The sequence below is a fragment of the Camarhynchus parvulus genome, chromosome 15 (assembly GCF_901933205.1).
Source record: "Camarhynchus parvulus chromosome 15, STF_HiC, whole genome shotgun sequence".
Taxonomy (NCBI): domain Eukaryota; kingdom Metazoa; phylum Chordata; class Aves; order Passeriformes; family Thraupidae; genus Camarhynchus; species Camarhynchus parvulus.
Window position 1 is genome coordinate 10933103 of NC_044585.1, and position 21547 is coordinate 10954649.

Genomic DNA, 21547 nt, shown 5'->3' on the forward strand with positions numbered 1-21547 from the left:
CTGCAACCTCAGTGATGCAAGAAGAGCAAACATGGATTGTTTGCTCTGCAAGTTCCATTTAAAGTAGCTAATCTCAGAGTATTTAAAAGGAAAACTAAATTTGGTTTGGATCAAAAATTAGATGTTACTGTGCAGAGAAAAAACAAGCAATTTACTTAGAGCAACAAGAGTGTCCTTGGGTTGGCCTTGAAGGGTCTCTGTAGTATCACAATTTCCAGATTTTTTTTAAAATTAAATTTTAACAGTTGAACTAGTCCCAAGGAAATACTGACCAGGCTGGTTTCTGAGCTACACCACAGGTGAATAAAGGAAAACACAGAGTGGCTCACCTTTCCCTGGCCAGCAATCAGTAACACTACAAAAAAACTTTTTTGGTTAAGAGTTTACACCAGACACTTGGTAAACCCTGAATTCACCAACATTGCAGCCTGTTTTTTTGCAGCCTACTCTAGAACTGTGTAACCCCTCCACCTAGCCAAAGCCTCTTCCTGGAACTATTCAACAAGAAAATAAAAGCCATCCTGACGCTGATCAATTCCCTGGAGGAGCAATTACTATTTAACAGGCTTCCTGAGCAGCTGATGATGTTCTGCTTCTATCCAAGGCCCTGCTGACCATGTGGGTAATAATTTGATAACAAGAGAACCTAATTAAATTAAGGGACCATTTTCTACATCATAATATCTTTGTAGGTAAGAGATTTGATTTGCAGTACATAATCTTCCTTCTCTGCTGTCTACATTACTACCAAAAAAAAAGGAAAATATTATCCAACCTCTACCCTACCCCTCCACTTTCACTTTTCATACATTATCAGAAGCAGTTTTGCTAAGAATAAACATAGAGCCTGGCTCCCTCCTCCCCTCACTGCAAAGGAGCTGCATCATTTGAGCTCTAAAAGGTTGGGATGACTCCTTGGGAGGGAGGGTAAGGGTGACACTACAGCAGTGACCCTGTGGGGGACCGTGCAGGGATTAGGCTGCCCTCAGCCCTCACTGTCTGTTGGTAAAAGATCCTGGCTCAGCCTGCACAGCCCCACCCTGGGGATGAGCCCCAGCTGTGTGTGAGCATCCTCCTCCCCAAGTGGCTCACAGAGCACAGGGCACTCAGGGAACAGAGCAAGAGGCACTGCAGCCTTCGAGAGAACAGAACAAAATGTGTAAGACGACACAAGGTTTTGTTAGAGGCACACCCCACATCTCAACAAATGCAAGTTTTGATCTGGTGACTCCAAGCCCTGGCACTGGAACTCTGGAAATGCTGTTGGCAAAGCCCCCAGGGGAAGGGGAGTGTTTGGCTGCTCCGAGCACCACGGCGCTGTCGGATCATAACTGGTGCTGACCACACCTAGAGCTCAGTCCTGGTGTGGGCTGCACACACACACACTCACTCTGCTCCTGGATCACAGCGGGATCAGCCTACAGCACAAACCCTGCAAAAGGGACAGCTGCAGAACAAAACTAGGGAGAAACACGAACTTGCCGAAGCAGAGCCTGTCATCTGCCTGGGTAAGCAGTTTATTTCTTTATCAGCATCTTTCTAGATAACCAGAAATCTCGCACAGCCTATGGACAGAAATCTGTAACGCTCTGACAACAGACAAACCACAGCTGGTTTAAAAATGCTGTAACTCCTGTACTGTATACAGGTGCCTGAGCTTGGAATGGAATGGCTGAACTCGTTAAACAACACCAAAAAGTGAATTCCTTATCACAAGAGCTCTTTAAAAAACATTCCAGGCAGCAGGACAGGAATTCAGTTTCATTTAGCTGGCGTTAGGCTGTTCAGAAGAGAAATAATCCTTCTGGGTTAGTTTTTATCCTAAGTCTGATTTTAAACTCCCTTTTCGTGCTTGACCAAGAGCGTCAATACTGTTGATCAGGCACGGCTGCAATCAAAATTTAAAAGAACACGTAAATTGAAGAGATAATAGAATTTTTCAGGTGGGTTTTCACAGCTTCAAATCTAAGAAGCCAGTAACTTTAGGGGAAAAGTTCAGATTTAATTTAAACTAACAAATGAGCAATCACTTCCAAAGCAATGTGTACATATGACTATACAATACTGCTAGAAGATGAATTCTAAGGCATCTTATCCCATGTCTCCCATTAACGGTTATTTTTAACGCAAGATATAAATATTTGCCTGTGCAAACTTGTATATAAGCCTCAGTTTTCGTCATTCCTAAACAAAAGGCTCAGTTTGTGCCAGTAGCTCCATTAGATGCAATTATAGAATTAAATATTAATGGTGGCTTCCTTGGAGGAATTGACCACTTTGATCAGAACAGGCTGTTGGTAATGCACCATCAGCGGCCGCTCTGATCCTGCCGCTTCCGGACGCACAGCCCCAGTGGGGGAGATATTCCAGGGGCCAGCTGGACTCTGCAACACCCCCAGCCTCACCCCCAGGGCCGTACCCACCACCTGGCTCTGTATTTCCATCTGCTTTCTTACCAGTCCTGATCTGGAGACTTTGATCAGATCCCAAACTTTTTTCCAACACCTCAGCAGGGCTCTGAACAGGCCCACAGCAGTCACTAACAACCTTCTGGGTGCTCACAGGATTTCTCCCCGTGGCAGGGTGGTGTCCCTGCTGTGAAGACTCACCTTGTTCCTCTGCTCCAGGCCCGGCAGGAGCAGGGAGCAGCCAGCCCCAGGGATCCGGGAGAGCCATGCCGGACTCCTTCGCCATCCACTTCCTCAAGGTGCTGCGGGAGCTGCTGGCCTTCGTGCTGTTCAGCTACACTGTGCTGCTCGGGGCGCTGCTGCTGGCCGGCTGGACCACCTACTTCTTGGTGCTCAAGTGAGGGCTCTGCCCCTGCTCCTGCTCCCACAGCTTTTCCAGAGGCAGCCACGGCGCAGCTCCGCACACGGGATGGAGGCGCCTTCCCCCTGTGCCGAACCTGCAGGAGCTCTGTGCTCTCGCTGCCTCACCGCACTCTTATTTTCCTGTGTAAAAACAATAAAGGTTAAAAGAGAAAAGGTATCCCCGTGCATGCACTTTACAGATCCTCGTGGCTCTCGCAGATTCTTTGTGTCTCCTGGACTCTGAACTGTTTAAAAGCCTCCCAGCAGTTTTCTCCTGAGATTCCCACCCTGCCGAGCGCAGCACAGGGGATGGCAGGGATGCAACACCACTCCAACATCTCAACAAACAAGTCCTGCCTTGTCCTGCTCTGCCTCATTAAGGGTGTGAATGCAGACACACAGAAATTACTTCTAATTTGTTTTAGAAGTTCTGGAAAAAGACATTTCAGATCAGCACTATGTTCCCCCTCCCTACAGTTTTCTGAGGTACAGAGTTGTTACCTGGCACTCTCAGGTGTGCCAGCCTTTAGAACAAATGTTTAAAGCAGAGTTAGATTGAATATGTGTGCTACAGCACTGCCTCAGTAAAGTAACCTGCACTGAAAACAGGAGAGAGAGCAGGAATTCCTGCTATAACTGAAAAGATTAGATTTAATTGATTAAGGCCAGTTTTGTGTGGAATTGCACAGGAAACCTTTGGCAGAGAAGGTGGAGATTATCACTAGCATGGAACCACCCAAAATCAAAGCAGCATCGTGTACTTTAGAACAATAAAGATGAATTAAACCAGAGCCGTGAGGAGCACTGGTGTCTCTGAGCTGGTGGTCACGATCTGCCCATGCTGGAATTCCCTTTTACTCAATGGAGCTGATTTCAACACAGAAATAAAGTTGAATTTTTCAATTTCTTCCTTATCTTGGGCGTTCTGCCCAATGTCCTCATGGCCTGTAAGTTCCACATTCCTTTTGTCCAAATCCTTCTTCCCAAGCTTTGTTCACCTTTCCCAAATCTAATGTCACTAAAACACACCAAGTCCTAAACCTTACCAAGGCAATTCCACCACCAAGTAATTTGGTTTTCTAACACCTGGACATCACGCAAAGCTTGTTGGTTGCTCTGTTTCACAGATTAAACATTCTTATCCGGCTTGAAAGCTACAAAACCAAACACGAAAGAACAGCCCGTTCTTAAGAGAATTTTTACACACTCCAAATTTTGTAATAATTAGATAAGACCCTGTTTCATAATCTCCTCCTCATTCCCAGCAGCTGGGCAAATTGCTGCCTATTTCTGACCCTTACGATGTTGGGCATACTGGCGAAACACGGAGGAGGTGTAGGGGGTGCTCCACAGGGCCGTGACGGCGGAGGGGCCGCGGGGACACCCCTGGGGACACCCCCGGGGACATTTCCCGGTCGCTCCCCTCACGTTCCCGCCGCTGCCCTCACGGCCCGGCGCGCGCCGCTCCCGCCCTCGGCACGCGCCGCTCTGGGCGCCCGACGCGCTCGGCCCCCGCCCGCCCAGCCCCGCCCCTGCAGGTGCGCGGGTGACGTCATTTCCCGCGCGCCGGGTGGGCGGGCCAAGATGGCGGCGGGCGGGCGGTGGCTGCGGGGCTGCTGCTCCGTGCTCAGGTACCGCGGCGGGCCGGGGGGAGAGGCTCAGGGGGACTGCCCGCACCGCGCTCCCCACCCGCAGGCTGTAGGCTAAAGAGTACACGGCGTGAAGGAAGGAAAATCCACCGTTGTTTTCATTAAATTGCTGTAGAACCACAAAAAAACCTCTCATTGCTCTGTGCTTCTGTTTTTCCGCTCGAATATTTCCATGATAGCCCCTGACCCCAGGGCATTTGCACAGCTTGGGTTGTAAGTAAAACTGGCCACAGAGACCCAAGTGTCGCTGGATTTTAACAAACCTGTCACATTTCTCACCTGCATGTACCACACGCCACTTTTAAGCATGTTTTTTAACCTATTTTCCAGTGTTATTGACTATCAGCAGTGTACCTGTACCAGCTAACATACGTTTTCTCTCTGGAAGTATTAATATTGCGCTAGTTACTGTGCTTGCCTTTTCTTGCACTTACCATTAAACAATAATACAAAATTTGAAACAAACTTACTCATCCAGTGTCACACAGCAGCATCACAGAAACCTGGCGTAGACAAGCTCCCCTCAAACGGCTTCTGGGTGTCCTTCTCCTCACTGATCCCTATTTCCCACCCCACACTGGGATGTTTCTGCTGCTAAACTTTGCCTCTTGCTTTTCCAGGCGCAGCTTCCCCGTCCTGGCCAGCGTCCGGCAGCGAGGCCTTGCGGGCAGGAGCGGGCAGTGGCACCAGGCCGTGGGGCTGGGGGTGGCCCTGTGCGCTGTCCCCGTCGTGGAGGTACCCCCAGCACCCCCTCCTTGCACCCAAACCCACCTGCCTGTCCTGGTTCTCCCCCGGGGCTGCATCCTCAGGGAGAGTTTGGCTCTCGCAGCTTTTCCTCGCCGCTGTGTTGGAGTGGTGTCCGTGGGGAGGGCGATGGCCGGGTCACACAGGGTCACACGAGGCCACACAGGGTGACACGGGTGTCTTGTGTTGCAGCAGCAGAGCTCGGGGTCCCTCAGCAACGATGCCCTGATCAGAAGAGCCGTGTCCCTGGTGACAGACAGCACGGCCACGCTGCTCTCCCAGACCACGTACGCGCTGATCGAGGCGCTCACCGAGTACACCAAGGTGAGCCCCACGCCTGGCACCCCCACTGCTGGCACTGCCAGCTGCTCTGCCACTGGCTACACCCCTTAAACCACGCTCCAAACGGGCTTTTGCAAAATTAATTTAACCAAAGTGAGGAGGGTTGAAGATGTCAGGTCCCTCAGGAACTGTGGGGTCACTGTTCTACACCAGATGTGGAAGTTACTTTTAGCTTTGTTAAACTGTTGCTTTTGGGTTAAAATTAGACAGCCCCAGAATAGTTTGGGTTGGAAGGACCTTAAAGCTCATCCAGTCCAATGAGCAGGGACACCTTTCACTGTCCCAGGGTGCTCCAAGCCCTGTCCAGCCTGGCCTTGGACATTCCAGGGATTGAGCAGCCACAGCTGCTCTGGGCAGCCTGTGCCAGGGCCCTCCCACCCTCACAGCCAAGAATTTTTCCCTAACATCCCATCCAACCCTGCCCTCTGTCAGCATGAATCCATTCCCCTTGTCCTGTCATTCCATGCTCTTTTAAGAAGTCCCTTTTTTTTCTTAGGCAAAATGACCCTGGAACTCAGAACTGGGGCTGAAGAAACTCATAACAGTTATTTATATTACCTGTGTACTGAGCTCTCTGTTCTTGGGCATTTTATTGCCCTTCTCAGCCTTTCTAAGGCCATGAACTGAGTTCCATCAGAAGAATGGCATGAGCCATACTGAAGTCTGAAACAAGAAGACACAGTTTTAATTTTGCAACTGAAGTGCCAATTTGAGTAAAGTATTTGCATTCCGGTTTACATCCTTGTCAGTACATCAAGTGTATGGAGAGTAATTTTGCTAATTAACACCGAGACAACACCAGAGCTGTGCAGGCTGTCATGGTAACTGTGCAAAATGATTCCTTGACAGGCAGTTTATACCCTGGTGTCTCTCTACAAGCAATACTCACATCTCCTCGGGAAAATGAACTCGGAAGAGGTGGATGCGGTCTGGCAGGTGGTCATAGGAGCCAGAGTGGATGTGAGCAAACCAACCTCCCTCACCATCTGCCTCTCAGCTCTGCTCTCAGACCTCAGGAGAGCTCTCAGGTGTGTTACACCTTGTTGATTCTTTCTCCCAGATGACCACCAAGCAGCAGGAGTACCTCAGGCTGGAGTCCAGCTGGATGACGGCGCTGCGGCTGTCGGAGATGGCGGCAGAGGCCGCGTATCAGTCAGGTCTGAGCCTCTGGCCCTTGTCCCTCTGCTCCTTCTCCCTCTGCCCCTTGTCCCCCTGCCCCTTGTCCCTCTGCCCCTTGTCCCTCTCTCAGCCCAGTTCAGACACACAGTGTACACTCAGTTAACACCACAGCTGACAGCTGGTGCCTGGTTTTAGAGGTGCTGAGCACGTACATTCTGCTTTAGGCTGCGAGTCTGTGGGTTATTCTGAGAGCTAGGCCTGGAAACTTCACATGTGGTTTAGGTCAGGACTAACCATGGCAAAAAATGTCTGAGAGAAAAGTTCAGTTATTTTTAAATGCAAGGCTCAAACACGGTCCTGGGAGCCACAGAACCAAGGCTGCCTATGAATCCAGGAGGACTTTCCAGCTGGATTTAGTTATATTAAAGAAGGAAAAGATACTAATTTTGGGGTTTTTATCCCTGGAGAGATTTGAGAGCTCTGAGACTGAGTTATGGACTGGTTTGTGGTAAATGGGCAAAGTTACTGGAGTGGAGAAGGGAGGGAAAGCAGTGAATACACAGAGGTACCCTCATTCTGTAGGTCTCTGGAGAAGACCCAGAAATCTGTGGGAGCATGGGAGGAGAATGGTGGGAATTCAGCAGTGCCACAGGTATTCCCACTGCTGTAGGTGCCAGGATGGGATGAGGACTGAAAGGTTCTGACACACAGGGACTGGGCTGGGCTCAGCTGTCAAACCCACTGGCACAAGGTGATCCCTCCTGTCCAACCCCAGCTGTATCCCGCTGGGATGGGAGAATTCAAGGGAGCAGTGACACCTCAAAGCAGACAAAAGGCTTGAGGTAAATGGACAATACTGAGCATTGACACAGCCCAAGAGCCCTCACCACACAGCAAAGCAGATGATGATCCCATCCATCTCCTCAGCTGAAGGTTTGCCCAGGTTTTGCTCCTGTAACCCAGGGTGCCAATCCTTCCCTGCAGGTGCAGACCAGGCCTCGGTGACAGCCCGCAGCCACATCCAGGTGCTGAAGTCCCAGGTGCAGGAGGTGAGGCTGCTGTCCCAGAAAGCAGAGACCAAATTAGCTGAAGCTCAGACAGACGAGCTCATCAAAGCCCGAGGAGAGGACTCCTCATTGCCACAGGGCGTTTTAGGAAACTCAGATGATGACCCTTACCTTCGGGAGGACTGAACAGAACTGAGCTCCCAGGGTCAGTCACACATGGAACAGTCCCAAGCTCTGAAGTGTGGGATAGTGTAAAACTGCTGAAATAAGCCTGTGATTCCATTTTTTTTTCCCCTCAAAAAGGATTGCTTTACAAATCAAGTATTTGGAAGGCTTCAGTTTTGTTTGTAACTTACCTTGTTTGTAATACTTTTGGATTCATTTATTTAAGTGTTTATCTATGCAAATGTGAAGACTGTTATCAGGGATGGCCTGGTGGTAATTGTGTCTGCTTGGAGGGTCCTGCTGCTCCCTTGGTGTGTTTGTGGGATCAGCCTCAGAAGTGTATTTAAAAATCCTTGTTTTTAACCTGTAAGATAAATGATGACTATGAGGAGATGCCTCTATTAAACTGTGCAAAAGCAGCTCATTGTGGGTGTGTCCATTTGGGGAAGAAATTAGGCTTTGCTTTCTATTTGAATTTAAAAGTTTTTAACCTCTGAGTTGGCAGCTGCACCAAATTACACTGAGCTGCAGTCAGGGGAAATATTTGCTCTGGAGCTGAGAACTTCCCATGGAGTCACCCAGGCTCTTGGTGCAGTTTTGTTCAGCACAGCAAATTTATTTCACCCAGAATCACCCCTGGGGGAGGTTCCCCAGGAAGCAATGGGAAGGTTTGATTTTCAATATATTGTAGTTATAAACAAAATTGTTTCGGCAGCTGCTGTGTACTGTTCTACAAAGCACTGAGCAAAAGAGTTTTACATATTTGAATGCTTCCCAGTTCAAGTTTCAGGAAATAATCTTAATTATTTCTTTTGCAAGCTTAATGTTTCACTGCAGGTTTCAAAACCACGGGTGTCTTTCACCGTTCATTTCCTAACTTGACAGCTGGTGTGAAATTTGCTTTGTAGAACAGCATCCACTTGAACTTTATCACTGATGATTGGATTCCCATCTGCCAGGTTTTGTAAGAAAGCACACGTTAATCAAAGGTTTTTCACCACAGATTAGCATCTGATGTATCTGTGTCAAGGTTGGTGTTACAAAATTGAGTTGTGCCTGAATTTTCTTACCTGCAGCATAAAAGATATCTCATTTTGGCTGCCTTTGGAACAAATGCAATCTCAGGTGCACAGCACTGTTCATTTATAGATTAAGTAGTAAAAAGAAAATTAACAAACCATCTTTCCTTGCTCCTCACTGGGTGCTGCTGTATCCAAGGAGGATGGCACAGTCTGGAATTCAGCTCAGAGGGAGCTGCCCATGTCTGCTGTGCCAAACACAGCTCTGGGCTGGAGCATTAGGGGAAAAAAACTCCTGTGGTGAGAGGATTACTTGGGTGGTGGCACAGCTGAGCCCTCAGGAGCCAAATGCAGTCTCAGGTCAACCTCTAACCACAGCTGCTCTACTTTTGTACCTTGTGCAGTTGAAGAACATCTGCCAAGCCCCTGACCCGAGTGCACAAACAAGTTGTGTACCTTTCAGGATGCCACAGTAACTTACTCAGATGTTTGCATGGCACTGCCAGGAGCCTGCTAAGCCAGGAAAGTCCCTCTTCCCCTTTCAGGGCCTGCTCCCAGCCCTGCTGTGACCCCACTTCTCGTTTCACTGCATGTACTGCTCCTCCTGCCCGAGAGCTTCTCACACACATCCAGCCCGATGTGACTGGAACCAACCAGCCAGTGCAGCCAAGTCAAAGTGGCTGAGCTGCCAGTTGGGGGTTAGCCCACACACCTAAACCCACAACAGACATGACATCATGCTCTGTGCTCCTGAGTTTGCACTGGGAAGCATCGAGTGGATCACAAAAGTGCTGGCACAGCAGCTCACAGGGCACCACGGTGCCTGCCCGGTGCAGTCTCCTCTCCAGGACCAGCAGCAGGGCCCAGAGAACTGTGCCCAGAACCTGGGCTTGCTGCTGACACTCAGCCTTGTTTACAAACCTGAAAGTACACAGAGGCATTTTCTCAGCTACAGTTAATGAAACCCTGTTGGAGCTGCAGCCAGAAAACACAGTAACAGCTTGCACAAGACCACCCTGAGGATGGACACCCACCAATTCTTTGAGACAAACCCCTTCTCACACCTGGCACAGAAAGAGCTCCTGTGAGGTGGCACCTTTGCCCCAAGAGCCTGGGTCAGCCCTGGGGCTCAGCCAGAGCTCCCCCAGGTGCTCCAGAGGGCCAAGAGAGCACAGCCTACAGCAATCCTTCAACATCCCACTGAGAGCTGCCACACCTCTGCTCTCAGGGTGTCCCTGTCTGTAGGAGCCTCCTGGCAGCACTTCCTGGGCACTTCTGAAAGCTCCAGCTCCCATCTGGTGGGGGATGGATGGATGCTGGGCAGCTGGCACTACAGACAGCAATTACAACAGCACAGCACAAAGGACTCTGCTTGCTCTAATCACACACTTCCTCTTTACTCAATTGCTTGTTTTTTCCCCTAAGGCTTCCAGGCTGCTTCCTGCTCATCCACAGCTCCTGCTCTAGCAGGAAGATACTGATAAGCTTCACAAAAGAACCACCAAAACTTAGTCCTATATTTGATCTTAACAACTCCAGCACGTTCAGATTTAGCACTTTTTTGTCAGTGCATCTTGTCTGAACAGGGCAGAGAACAGCTCACAGAAAAAGAAGTGGCAGGTATCCATTTCCACTAACATTTTCCTCTTTAATGCAAATACCCAGCAGCAGATCTCAGCCTTCCCTGGATTTTAGGGCTCTTAGCTTTCAGAAGACCTAAGAATATTCCCATGTAAATACTCTTCAAAACTATTTTATTTATACACAACATTACAACGACAACAAACCAAACACCTCCCACACAACATGGGAAGCTACAGCCACTCTTCCTGCCACCATGACGATTCAAAACACGTGGCTCCTCTCAAGCCAGATCAGAAAGTGTTTGTGCTAAAGTTTCCAGTGCATGTAAACCTTTGTGAGTTTCTGCAAAAGCCAAAGGGCTGGAGGCTGAGCCCAGTCTCCCAGATCATCATCACTGCTGTCTTAAGGCCATGTATTTTTGAAGCTCTTCCTTCCCCACTCCACTCCCTTTCTCCTGCTGTGTGGTAGGAGCTGTGGGGTTGCTGCCCTGGGACAGCAGACCCAGCAGGACATATTGGCCTTTCTTCCATGCCTTCAAGTAAGTTTCAAATGCTCTGTGACTCCTTAGTCATCGCTGGCTGTCCCACATGAGACTGACTTTGGCCAGCAGTGCAGGTGGCACTTGTGACTTCCCCTGGCACAGTCTGGCTGGGAAGCCACTGACCACATCCCCACCCTGTGACAATTCAACTGCTTCAAGTAACCCCCAACAGACAAAGACTCACTGCAAACCAAACCACAACAGGTCCAGTGCAGCCTGTTAGTAACAGACACATTTCTACCACAACCTGGTTTTTAGTTTAAGTACCCTGTGACCAGCCACAACCCCTGGGCTCATCAGTAGCTCCTTTTCCAGCCCCTGCTGTAGCTGTGTGTCACTGACACCGCACACCTAATGCTGTCATCCTTCACCAGCGTCCACATGATCCACATCTCCGTTGGGTTCAGTCTGTGCACAACCATCAGCTCTTTGTACAAGCATGGATCAAAAGGGTTGAAAGGTCTCTGGATCCCAAAAGTCTTAAAGCCAGCATGGTTCTTTGGGGTCACTGACATCTTTGCCAGACACATTCCCACAAACACATCATCTATGGGGAAGAGCTCCATGTCCTCTGCGGTGCTCTGGAGGCGACGCACTGTCTCTCTAGACATCACATATCCCCCTCCTCCTGCATAGAGGGGATAGAAGGTGGCCCCATACATGGGCTCTGGAATGAAGTATTTGACCTTGGTGTTCCTGATGGGCCGGGCATTGGCGATCACGTCCCCAACAAAGAGATCCTGTTCAGGGTCCAGCTCCTGGAGGAACTCCACGATGTTGTAAGTGTTGACAAACACATCATCGTCGCCCTTCAGCACGAACCTGGCGTGCTGGCAATCCTCCGTGAACCAGCGGAGGAAATGCAGCTCCTTGAGGGTCAGGTTGAAGAAGTCATCAACAAAATCCCACTGCAAGATGTCATCGAACTGCTGGCTCTCGTAAGCCAGCAGCTGGTGCAGGGGCTGCAGCTGGATTTTGGCCTCGGAGCGCCCTAGGAGGAACACCAGCCTGATGTGCCTGCCCCCAATGGACACCTCCTTCCCCCATGTGTTCCTGATGGCCACGCGCCGGTCCACGTTGATGGGGGAAGACTTGATGGCCAGCAGGAGGAACATCTCTTTGCTACACCTGGAAGGTCTCAGCAGGACCGAGAAGTTCCTGCAGTGCTTGTAGGTTAGGAAGACTCGGTGAGGCTCTGGGAGGGTGAGAGAAGAATTGGCAAAGGTCAAGTTCGGCAAACACTTGCTGTGCTCAGCGCTGTCCAGAACAGAACGCTGCAGTCTGTGATCCACCACATCCACTTTCTGCTCTGCTGATGATGCTGCCAACTTCGCCTCCTTCTTCATGTAAAACACGCAGGCCAGCAGCGTGATTGAGAAGGTGTAAAGCGCCAGGCTTTTAATCCTGGGATACATGGCAGCACCCGGCGGGGGACCGGCCCCGTGCGGGCAGATGAACACGAGCCGTTCCCTCCCACCTTACCTGGGACGGGGACGTGGCTCGGTGCTTCTCACCAGGACCCGGTGCTGCCGGTGAGGACGGTCCAGAGCCCCCGGTCCCGCCGGGGCGCGCAGACCGGGCTGGAGCAGCCGCTCCACGGTGACCCCGCACGGCAAAACCCTCGCCCTGCTCTGCTCTGCGGAGCCTCCTCCGTGATTCACGGGAGCTGCCGTTCCGTTCCCTCCGCGCTTCACCGGGAGCTGCCGTTCCGTTCCCTCCGCGATTCACCGGGAGTTGCCCCCGCCCCGCCCCGGCGCTGCCGAGCCCCGCCCCGGGGATGCGGAGGGCTGGCACCGGCACCGGGGCAGCGTGTCCCGGGCACGGACACCCACCCTACACCCCGCACACCCACCCAACATCCCCTGCCCGCTCCGGCTCCAGCAGAAGCTCAGCACCAGCCACAGACCGCCAGGAGCCCCGGGGCATCTCCCAGCTCTGGCGGTTCAGCTACACCAGGCTCCGCACAGGGTTCCCGTGTGGTTTATTTCCACTCATGCTCCTGCTATGGACACATCACTGAGTCCTCCCCACTGCCATGGCCACGTTCTCCTGGCTCTGGGTGCTGGCTGCCAAGGGCCATCGAAGCAGCTGCATCTGGAATTGAACTGTCAGCGGCACTGGCTGGGGCTCTTGATCCTCCTCCACTTCAGCAGCGTCTTTGTTTTTTCCTTTTCCTGTGGTAAGAAGTACATTTGTCACTGTCTTGAGAGAGTAAATGATCGTAAAAGCAGCAGTGTGCAAGGGTGTCAGCAGCGACTGGGCTTCAGGGGAAATTGAATATGATTTTGGATGATAAGCCCAAAAAGCATCTTTAGGCTGGCAGTTGACCTGGATGCAGCCTTGCTGATTGTTGTGAAACTGCCCTAGGGCAAAAGAAAGATGCAGAAATAAACTATTTCAAGGATCCTGGAAAATCAAGTGCGAGGTAAAATGAGTCCTACGTGAGACTACTTCTGAAGACATCCTTCAGTGCCTGGGCAAATGGTTCACTTGTGACAAAGCCTGCTGCCTTTCCTCTTTGAGCCGTCTGGAAGTGATCCCAATTCCTCTGAGAAGACTTATTATTTGTGTGCATTTGCAGAACTGAGGGATGCAAATCAGCCTCAGCTCCCGGCTGTGAGAGTGCTGGTCCGTGCACAGCCCTGCTGGGCTGGGAGTCACCCCCTGTGCCCCGGGGCATGGCCACTGTCACAGCTCCAAGGGCGGTCCCCAGGTGATGTGCAAGTGTCCAACACCCCTGAGCAGCTGGTGACTCACAGGCAGGCAGGATGTGCAGACACTGAGCTCAGCAGGGCTCGAGCAGCCCCCCACAAAAGCCACAGCTGGGGTGCTCTGGTGAGTCACAGCCATGGGACAGTGGGTGTAGCGAGCTGTGGGGCAGCTCATCTTTAGGCACTGTGAATTTGGCACTCCGTGGCCTCACAGTGCAGCCAAGCCATCTCCCACCTGCACAGGCACACGGGGACACCAAATTAAGCACAAATCTCTAATTGCTGTGGGTTTCCTGCAGCAGCAGCACTTCTGTGCACACAACAGCACTTTTACCTTCGTTCAAGCTGAAGGGAAACCTCCTGCACGCACTGACCACACACCAGGGAGGGAAGGAAGGAAGGAACAGCCACTGCTGAAGCTGAGCTGTCTGAGAGCAGCTGCCTGTTTCAGAAACAGGCTGAGTGTACATTGCAAATACACATCTTCTTGTGGGGGACAGCAATTCAATGAGTTTTCTTCTTTTCAGGTCACTAAGGGAGGCCACCAGCTTCTGTGAATGCAGCCCAGGACTGCAGAGCTCTGAGAGCCCCCCCAGAGATGGGGACCTTACTGTGGTGACAGGGCACAGGAAAGCAGTCTGGAGCTCTGTGGGTTAGTTGCACTCTTAAGTTCGATGCCAGAGCAGGAAAACAAAGCTCCTTTGGTAGCTCTGAGCAGTGCTGGGAGGCCTGGCCCTCTCCATGCCCTTGCTGACCCAGGAGCAGCTTTTCAGCATTGCTTGGCCACCCCTTCCCTGTCCCACTTCCTCCCGCTCTTGCATGACCCCTCTGATGTGCTGGCGCTGCTGTTTTTGCAGTCAGAACCAAGACTGATGGGAAAATAACCTGCAAGAGGCAGGGTGAGGTTTGCCTCTGGTAGATTAAGCAAGGCTGCTGGCTGAGCAGCCCTGAGCTCTGCACTGGGGAGGCAGGGGACACACCTGGAGGAGTCAGGGTGGTCTCTTGGTGGGTGACAGCACACTGGGATCTGTTCCCAGCCCTGCCATGGGCTGGCTGGGGCACCTGGGGCTCTCTGTGCATCTCATCTCCAAACCAGAGAGAACAACAATCCCCTCTGCAAAGTCCTTGGAGATGCGAGCTGGCAGGGAATGAGGAGCTCATTATGCACCCCAGGCAGCCCTTGCCCAGCTGCCCGCCCGCGACACCGCCCACATTTGACAGCCGACACCGTGGGCAGCACTTTTCTCGCCCAAAAGTCTGCTTTGCCCATGTCCCCTGGCACAGGGTGCTGTAGGTGTGAGTGTCCCAGGGCAGCTGGCAGCCTACCCTGGGTGCTTGTGCAGACACCGACTCGTAGAGTCCGGGCTGTGTCTATTCTGAGCCCCGCAGTCAATGTCTGCATTCACAGCCCGAGGCTCAGGATGTGAGTAAGTCCCTGCTCCTGGAGCTGGCAGGGTGGCCGGGCCCTGCTCCTGTTTGCTCTCTCACACACCCCGCCCTCTGTCCCGCCACCTCCAGCCTCTGTCACCTTTGGAAGCCGCGGTTTTCTGGTCTCCTTTCTCTCCTTTGGGTTTTTTGCTCTTGTCTTTGCCTTTTTTTGCCTCCTGTGGAGAGAGACGTTTCCACAGTAAGGCTGTGTTGAAACTCACTGCCCTCACTCACTCCTGTGCCAGCTGTCATCATCTGGGTGCTGTCCCTGGGATTTCAGGGGCAGGGGACAGAGGTGAGGGGGAGCAGGAGCACAGCAGAGTGGCTGCTTAGAGAAGAGAATCCAGGAAACAGAAAGTTGGTACAGCTGGCATGTGCTGCCATGCTGAGAGAGAGCACCAGAGGAAGCACGAGTGGCTGCTTACACATTCTGGAATGGAAAAATAAACTCATCTATTTTCCTAGGCCCAGAAAAAGTAGCAGAACTGCTCATTAATATCAACCTTAAATAACCACACCAGCAGCGATGGATGGTGGTCAGGCAGGGCTATGTCAGCCCCATGCTGGGGAGAGGAGAATGGAGGGAGGGAGGGAGGGAGGGAGGGAGGGATGGAGGGATGGATGCATGCATGCATGCATGCATGCATGCATGCCCAGGCCAGAGAAGGCATTTGCTGAACCCCAGCCTGCAGCCCTGCCCTGGGACATGCTCCTTACCTTCTCGTCCAGAACTGGTGGTTTTTCAGGGATCAGGATCCCAAAGTCACACACAGTTGCCACTAGGCTCTCAGTGGCCAGCAGGGTCTCCAAGGTCACCCTCGTGGTGGCCAGGGTGCTCCAAATGGGAGGGTCACTGCGGTATTCACATGACTTCTTCTTCTTCTTCTTTTTCTGCTTGTCCTTGGACATGGGGACAGGCCTCAGCAGAAGGCTGGGGTCCCTTTATCAGAGAAGCAACCCCAACCCAGCCCCTTGCTCACCACTGCATCCTGGCCAAGGTGTGTGTCAACAGCTGCTGCCCACAGAAAGGGGGGACTCTGGGAGGGGTCTGACTCTCTGACACACCAGACTGACCCAGGAGAAGGGTCCTTGTTCTCCCATCACTGTTTTTGCAGCTCAGATAGAATTTGGTCACTGTTCTCTCCTGGCAGCCTACCTTTGCACCATTCTTCTTCAGCTCCTGTCCTTCCTTATTTGTGACAGAGTTTTCTTCTGGATCCACAGGCCACGAGAGCACCTGCCCGGAGAGAGGAGCTGGCCCAGGGTCACTGCCATCCCAGCCTGCCTCCCAGAGGGAATGTGATGCCTCTGGCTGGGCCTCCCAGCAGCTCTTCCCCCTTCATCCAGCTCAGCCACACCCTCACCTTCTCCTCCATAACTGACACAATGGTTCCAGCCTCCAGGTAGGACTTCAGCCCCACCAAGTCCTTGGCAATGTGCTCCTTCCTGTAGCTGTAGTCAATAGTGTCCGACCAGGGCTGTGCAGGGGTGGCAAAAACCTTTGCTGTGTAGGGACACAAAGAAGTTCAGAGGAGATCTCTCTTTCTCCAGGACAGAAGGACCCCAGGACACAGCTGGTGCCAGGTCATTGTCCATCAGTCCCAGGAACAGCCCAGCTGGCACTGCAAGGGACATCCTGATGCCACCACACCCCACAAAGAGCTATAAACCTGCCCTGAGACATGGAACAGAAGATCTATAATTCCTCATTACCAGAGTGGGCCTTGGGCTCCTCTGTGGCTGCAGGCTCCTGATGGCTCTTTGTTTCTTCTGTGTCCTGAGCAGAGCTGTCCACATCCAGGGTGGCCACTGTGGGACTCTGGTGGATTTCTGTTCCCTGGAACAGAGATGGATTTGCCTCCAAAATCCTATTCCCTAGCCCACCCTCATGGGAAGAAGGGACTTCAGTGCCAGGGAAAGGGTCTGCCACAATCAGCAGGAGGGGGGCTGTGAGTTCCCTCCCACGTGCAGAGCTCTGGGCTCCCCAAGAGGGATGTGGAATGTGGGCTTGTCCTGCTGAACACAGCCACATGGGAATTCTGTCCCCAGCACTGCTGCTCCCCACACCAGGCCCATCACCCTATAACCTGGAGATGCAGTTCCCCCTGCTGCTCCCTGCCATGCTGCTTGTTTCCAGGAGCACAATCAAGCACCAACCTCAGGACTGCCCCTGTCCTCGAGCTCCTCTCCCTCTGCAAACTGGTAGGTCACACAGTAGCTGCAAGCGATCAGTGGACCCTCGCAGGCAAGCCCCAGCTGCTGAAAATCTTCAGGATTAGGGAGTCCCTTCATCTCCCCAATGCTCACCACCAGTCGTGCTTCATTCCTGATCAGCTCTGAAAGGAAGACAATCTTGCCATGAAGCTGCAGCACTTCCAGAGAGAGGAAGGAACTGAGCAAGCAGAAACCTCCAGGTCTCGTGTCCCACCTGCTGGCATCCCTCGGTGCCAGCCTGTGCAAGTGCTGTGACAAACCACTGCCACGTGGCGTCACTAAAAGCCATGCAAACTCCTCCTGCCTTGGCTGCTCTGCTCCTCCTGTTCGAATCTCCAAAAAGCACATCCAGCACAAACTCATTGAGTAGGGGGCCATCAAGAGAGGTTTCCCATGCTGGGTGTCCCCAGCCTCCTGCTCTCATCCCAGTCAGGGATGTGCCCCAGAGGTGGCACCGCTGTGTGCAGACAGTGCAGCCCCATGTGAGAACCTTCCCCAGTACAGAAACCAGATGGTGTCTGGGAAGAAAAGCTGGGACAGGCCAGGACACTGAGGCAGTGCTGGGACTGGGATTGGTTGTTCTTGGGCCTAAGTCAGAAATTACCTCACTTGTAATGACACAACCACAATGCAAACCCCACTCCTGAATCACAGGGTCAGCATGGGCAGGCTCAAAGGCAGGGCTCACCTGGCTGCCCTGCCAGCTCTTGGAACTGCTGCCTCTCTTCAGGCCATATGTAGATGTCATCGAGGATGGACAGCTTGGGCAGGCTGTCCACGAGGAAGCCTCTGTAAGCGGGGATGAGGGCCAGCGGATTCCCTTGGAGCAGCAGGATGCGGAGGTTCTGCAGGGTGGACAGCTGGGAGACCAGCCCCAGCAGGTCCGTGAGGCTGTTAAAGCTCAGGTCAAGGGAGACAAGGTTTGGCCTAAGGAGAGAACCCAGGGACAGATGTAAGGCAGCCAGCACCTATTTGAGGATAGAAAGCTACAGCCCTGGAGCAAAAACAGAAAAAAAATCATATTTGCCCAGCACAAACAGGGTTGAACTGAGGAATCCAATCTGGAGGCCAATTCCAAATCCCTGAACCATACAGTCCATTGCCAGTCTGCCCCACAACACAAAAACATTTATTTAGCATCCATTGATGACCCCCTGAACCATTTGGTGATGCAGTCTATGCTTCAGATGCTTACAGACTTCCAGCAGTGACTTTGGGAAGGACACAGAAAAAGTAAACTGTCCAGGGAAATGGAACTGGGATGGGCAGGGTGTCAGGGCAGTTCCCCTGGTAATCTCCCCATTCCACACTTTGCTAAGGACCAAAACAACCTCTGGGCATGAGACAGAAGACAGCAGAGACAGACTACTCTGCACAGAGAGTAGACACAGAGCAAAGGAACAACCCTTCTGAATTTTCCCAAAATTTTCCCTTCTGTATTTTCCCAAAAAAAGGGCCACCTCCATGGCTTGAGGTCAGCTGTTCACATCTGCTCATTTCCCTTTCAGGAGCCCACATTCACCCTGTGGCATTACCAGAAATCCACAGTGAGGTGCTTTTCCTGGGAAGGGCCACACAGCTGGTTGTAGCCCAGCCCCAAGTGCTGGAGCTCCGGGGGTGGCTGAGCACACAGGTCCTGCAGATCACCCACATCATTGTAGCAGAGCTCCAGCACCTGCCCAGGACAGAAGGAACAACAAACACCTTGGAAATTAGCTGTTCCTGGCACCTCCTTGAGCTGTTTGTCTTTCCCTGTGTTCCCACATGGGAATTCCTGCCCCATCCTGCTCATTCACCTTCAGAGTCCTGGGCAGGTGGGCTGAGGTTACTCTGCTGATGTGGTTGGCACTGAGGATGAGCTCCTCCAGCTGCTGGAACTGCAGCAGACCCTCATCCACCTCCTCCACCTGCAAAGAGCTGGGTTTGACCAACTTGTCCTTGAAGCACCTTGTGGCCAGGGTGACATGGACACATCTCGATCTGTGTGACATGGGTTAGCTCAACATCCTGGGGAGGCTGTGGGGAGAAGCTCTACTCTAGCTGCAGCACCTGGGAAGACCATGGGATGGAAGGTGTCCTTTTCCCAGCATGTTTTCCCTGACAGCAGGAAGACACAGCTTTGTGGACACCAGCAGCTGCACTTACCCCCTTGTCAAGTATCCGCAGGGACTTGACAAGCTGGGAGACTCTGGAGCCATGGAGGAGCTCGGGGGCCAGCACAACCACTTCCCTCAGGCGCTGGGCCTGGGGGCTGCAGTCGGGGGGCAGTGCCCAGGGGCTGTGCTGGTCTCTCAGCAGCTCCAGCAGCACCTCAGGGGTCTCCTCTCTTGGTGGCACAGCCTCCTCCAGCCCCGCTGGCTGTGCCCGGGAGCTCCTGTGGGCATAGCAGCGGGATTTGTTCTGTGGAGAACAGGGAGAGAGGAGAGGCAGTGGCAGCCCTGTGCCACGTCCCACAGCTGTGCCCCCCAGACCCCTACCCAGCTGCCGAGGCCACAGGGGAAGTCCTGCAGCCCCAGGTGCTGCAGGTACTCCTGAAAAGCAGCTGAGACGCTGCCGGGTGCTGCCATGCAGCCCCAGCCTGCAGGGAACCCCCTGGCTCTGTGTCCCTGTTGCTAGGAGATGCTGCCATGGAACCAAACTCTCCAAGCAGAGGTGGAGCAGGTCTGGAAAAGCACCAAGCTTGCCCGGCTGGGAATAAATTCCTGTTTTTCTGGTTCCCACTGGGTTCTGGGGGCTGCTCCCCACCAGGGAAAGGGCAGGTGGCCTCATGCTGCACTTGTAGGGTGCAGCATCAGCATTCGTGCTTGGCTGGGGACCTGTGGCATGGAATTTGCCATTTCCCTTATCTGTGTCCTGAGTGTCACTCAGGGTTCAGGGAAGAAGCAGTCAGGGTCTCAGGCAGCTCCAAAAGCCCAGCTCTCCCCTTTACGTGGAGGACACTGCCACACAACCATGTAAGGCCAGAAAACAAGGTCATGGCTGAAAATACCAGCTCCCACACTTGGAAAAAGTAGGTGAGCTCAAGGAACAAAAGGCACAGCTGTGTGTCAGGTCAGCATTAGGTCTCCACAGGCAGAGATTGATTTCCTTTTTCCAGCGATAGGTGTTGCGGCAATGGCCACAAATTCCATTTCAGAGAGCTGACAGAGCAGCGCGTGTCAGCAGAACTTCACCGAATGAATTGCAGTTGCTCTGTGGTGTCTGATGGTTACGTGGTGGAAAGCTGAACTTCTCAGGTTGGGTTTTACAGGACGGATGCTGACCTGCTCCCTTATCAGCTCAGCAGCTTATCACAGCCCCGTACAGACCGGAAAGGAGGTGTACAGCATGTGCAGGCTATGAGATAATGGCATGTCCTGGAGTGGAATAACCAGGTAAAGTGCTGTCCTTAGAAGAAAACGAAGTAAAATCTTCTGAAAATCTTTGAAAGAAAATTACCTGTGGTTGAATTGTGGAAAAGCAAAGCTGTAAAAATTCTGCTTCTTTTATTTGCATCACTATTTAAAATAACTTGGCCCCATTGCCTTCAGTGCTGCACAAAGAGATACTCCTGCTCTTGGGAGAAGACCAGATCCCAGTATTCCCTGGCTGTGCCCATCTGGGAGAGCTGGAAGAGGGCTGGCAGTGCCCAGTGGCATCTTTTATGTACAAGCTCCTGCACCTTCCACAGATCTTCCTGTGGGCCACTGACCAAGTGCAGGTTTGGTGCTTCCAAACAAGAAACCTTCCAAGATCACCCTTCTGCCTGAAAAGAGCCATCTGTACCCACCACTGCCTTTGTAGGGACGTTCCTAAATAACACCACGCACAAGGAAACATCTCTCTTTCTCTCTGACTCCATTTTCCCACCAAATAATAGTGAAACCCCTCAAATAAAGAAGTGTCTGCCAGAAGTGTCCTTTCTGTAGGCCATGGTAACTTTCCTTGGCATTACTTAGAACCTATTCTGCTTTGGTGTGTATGAGAATTTCCTGCATTTGGTTACTGGAAGCAGAAAACAGCCTCAGGGGAGCTGGAGAGGCAACAGGGATGGGAAGGGAGGATCCTGAGCATCCCTTGGGAACAGGGTCTTACAGGCATCCAGCAAAAGGATTTACACACGGAACTGGAGGCCTGACCTACCTTGCACACAATGTTTTTCATTGCCCCACTCTTACACTGACTCTGCAGAAGAAGCAATGTCTTTGGGCAGCAATAACCAACCACCTTTATAA

General features: G+C 52.2%; 3 protein-coding genes across 4 annotated transcripts; 1 reads left to right on the forward strand and 2 right to left on the reverse strand.

The window, feature by feature from the left end:
• The first annotated feature begins 4381 nt into the window (after nucleotides 1–4381).
• Nucleotides 4382–8255, forward strand: DIABLO (diablo IAP-binding mitochondrial protein). 2 transcript variants are annotated; one of them, XM_030958917.1, is made up of 6 exons: nucleotides 4382–4441; nucleotides 5080–5194; nucleotides 5396–5527; nucleotides 6395–6505; nucleotides 6606–6702; nucleotides 7649–8255. In XM_030958917.1, exons 1-6 carry the CDS (start codon nucleotides 4395–4397, stop codon nucleotides 7855–7857), a joined length of 711 nt encoding a protein of 236 aa, XP_030814777.1. In that variant the 5' UTR covers nucleotides 4382–4394; the 3' UTR covers nucleotides 7858–8255. The 2 variants fall into 2 exon arrangements, with proteins under 2 accessions (XP_030814777.1, XP_030814778.1); XM_030958918.1 differs by having other exon boundaries at nucleotides 5399–5527.
• A 3021-nt stretch (nucleotides 8256–11276) lies between these two features.
• Nucleotides 11277–12395, reverse strand: B3GNT4 (UDP-GlcNAc:betaGal beta-1,3-N-acetylglucosaminyltransferase 4). Its single transcript, XM_030959059.1, has one exon. It carries the CDS (start codon nucleotides 12393–12395, stop codon nucleotides 11277–11279), a length of 1119 nt encoding a protein of 372 aa, XP_030814919.1.
• Nucleotides 12396–12993: 598 nt separating this feature from the next.
• On the reverse strand, nucleotides 12994–20317 carry LRRC43 (leucine rich repeat containing 43). Its single transcript, XM_030959154.1, is given in 13 exon segments — nucleotides 12994–13154; nucleotides 15220–15295; nucleotides 15837–16013; nucleotides 16282–16356; nucleotides 16484–16623; nucleotides 16794–16956; nucleotides 17277–17455; nucleotides 18022–18260; nucleotides 18869–19008; nucleotides 19130–19240; nucleotides 19479–19733; nucleotides 19811–19912; nucleotides 19914–20317. Coding segments are annotated over 13 exon segments (2007 nt in total). The 5' UTR covers nucleotides 20103–20317.
• Between the last annotated feature and the right edge of the window lie 1230 nt (nucleotides 20318–21547).

Coding starts and splice junctions, on each gene's coding strand:
- DIABLO (XM_030958917.1), top strand. CDS start 4,395: ATGGCGGCGGGCGGGCGGTGGCTGCGGGGCTGCTGCTCCGTGCTCAG. Junction 5,195..5,395: donor GCGCTGTCCCCGTCGTGGAG/GTACCCCCAGCA, acceptor CTTGTGTTGCAG/CAGCAGAGCTCGGGGTCCCT. Junction 6,703..7,648: donor AGAGGCCGCGTATCAGTCAG/GTCTGAGCCTCT, acceptor CCTTCCCTGCAG/GTGCAGACCAGGCCTCGGTG.
- B3GNT4 (XM_030959059.1), bottom strand. CDS start 12,395: ATGTATCCCAGGATTAAAAGCCTGGCGCTTTACACCTTCTCAATCACG.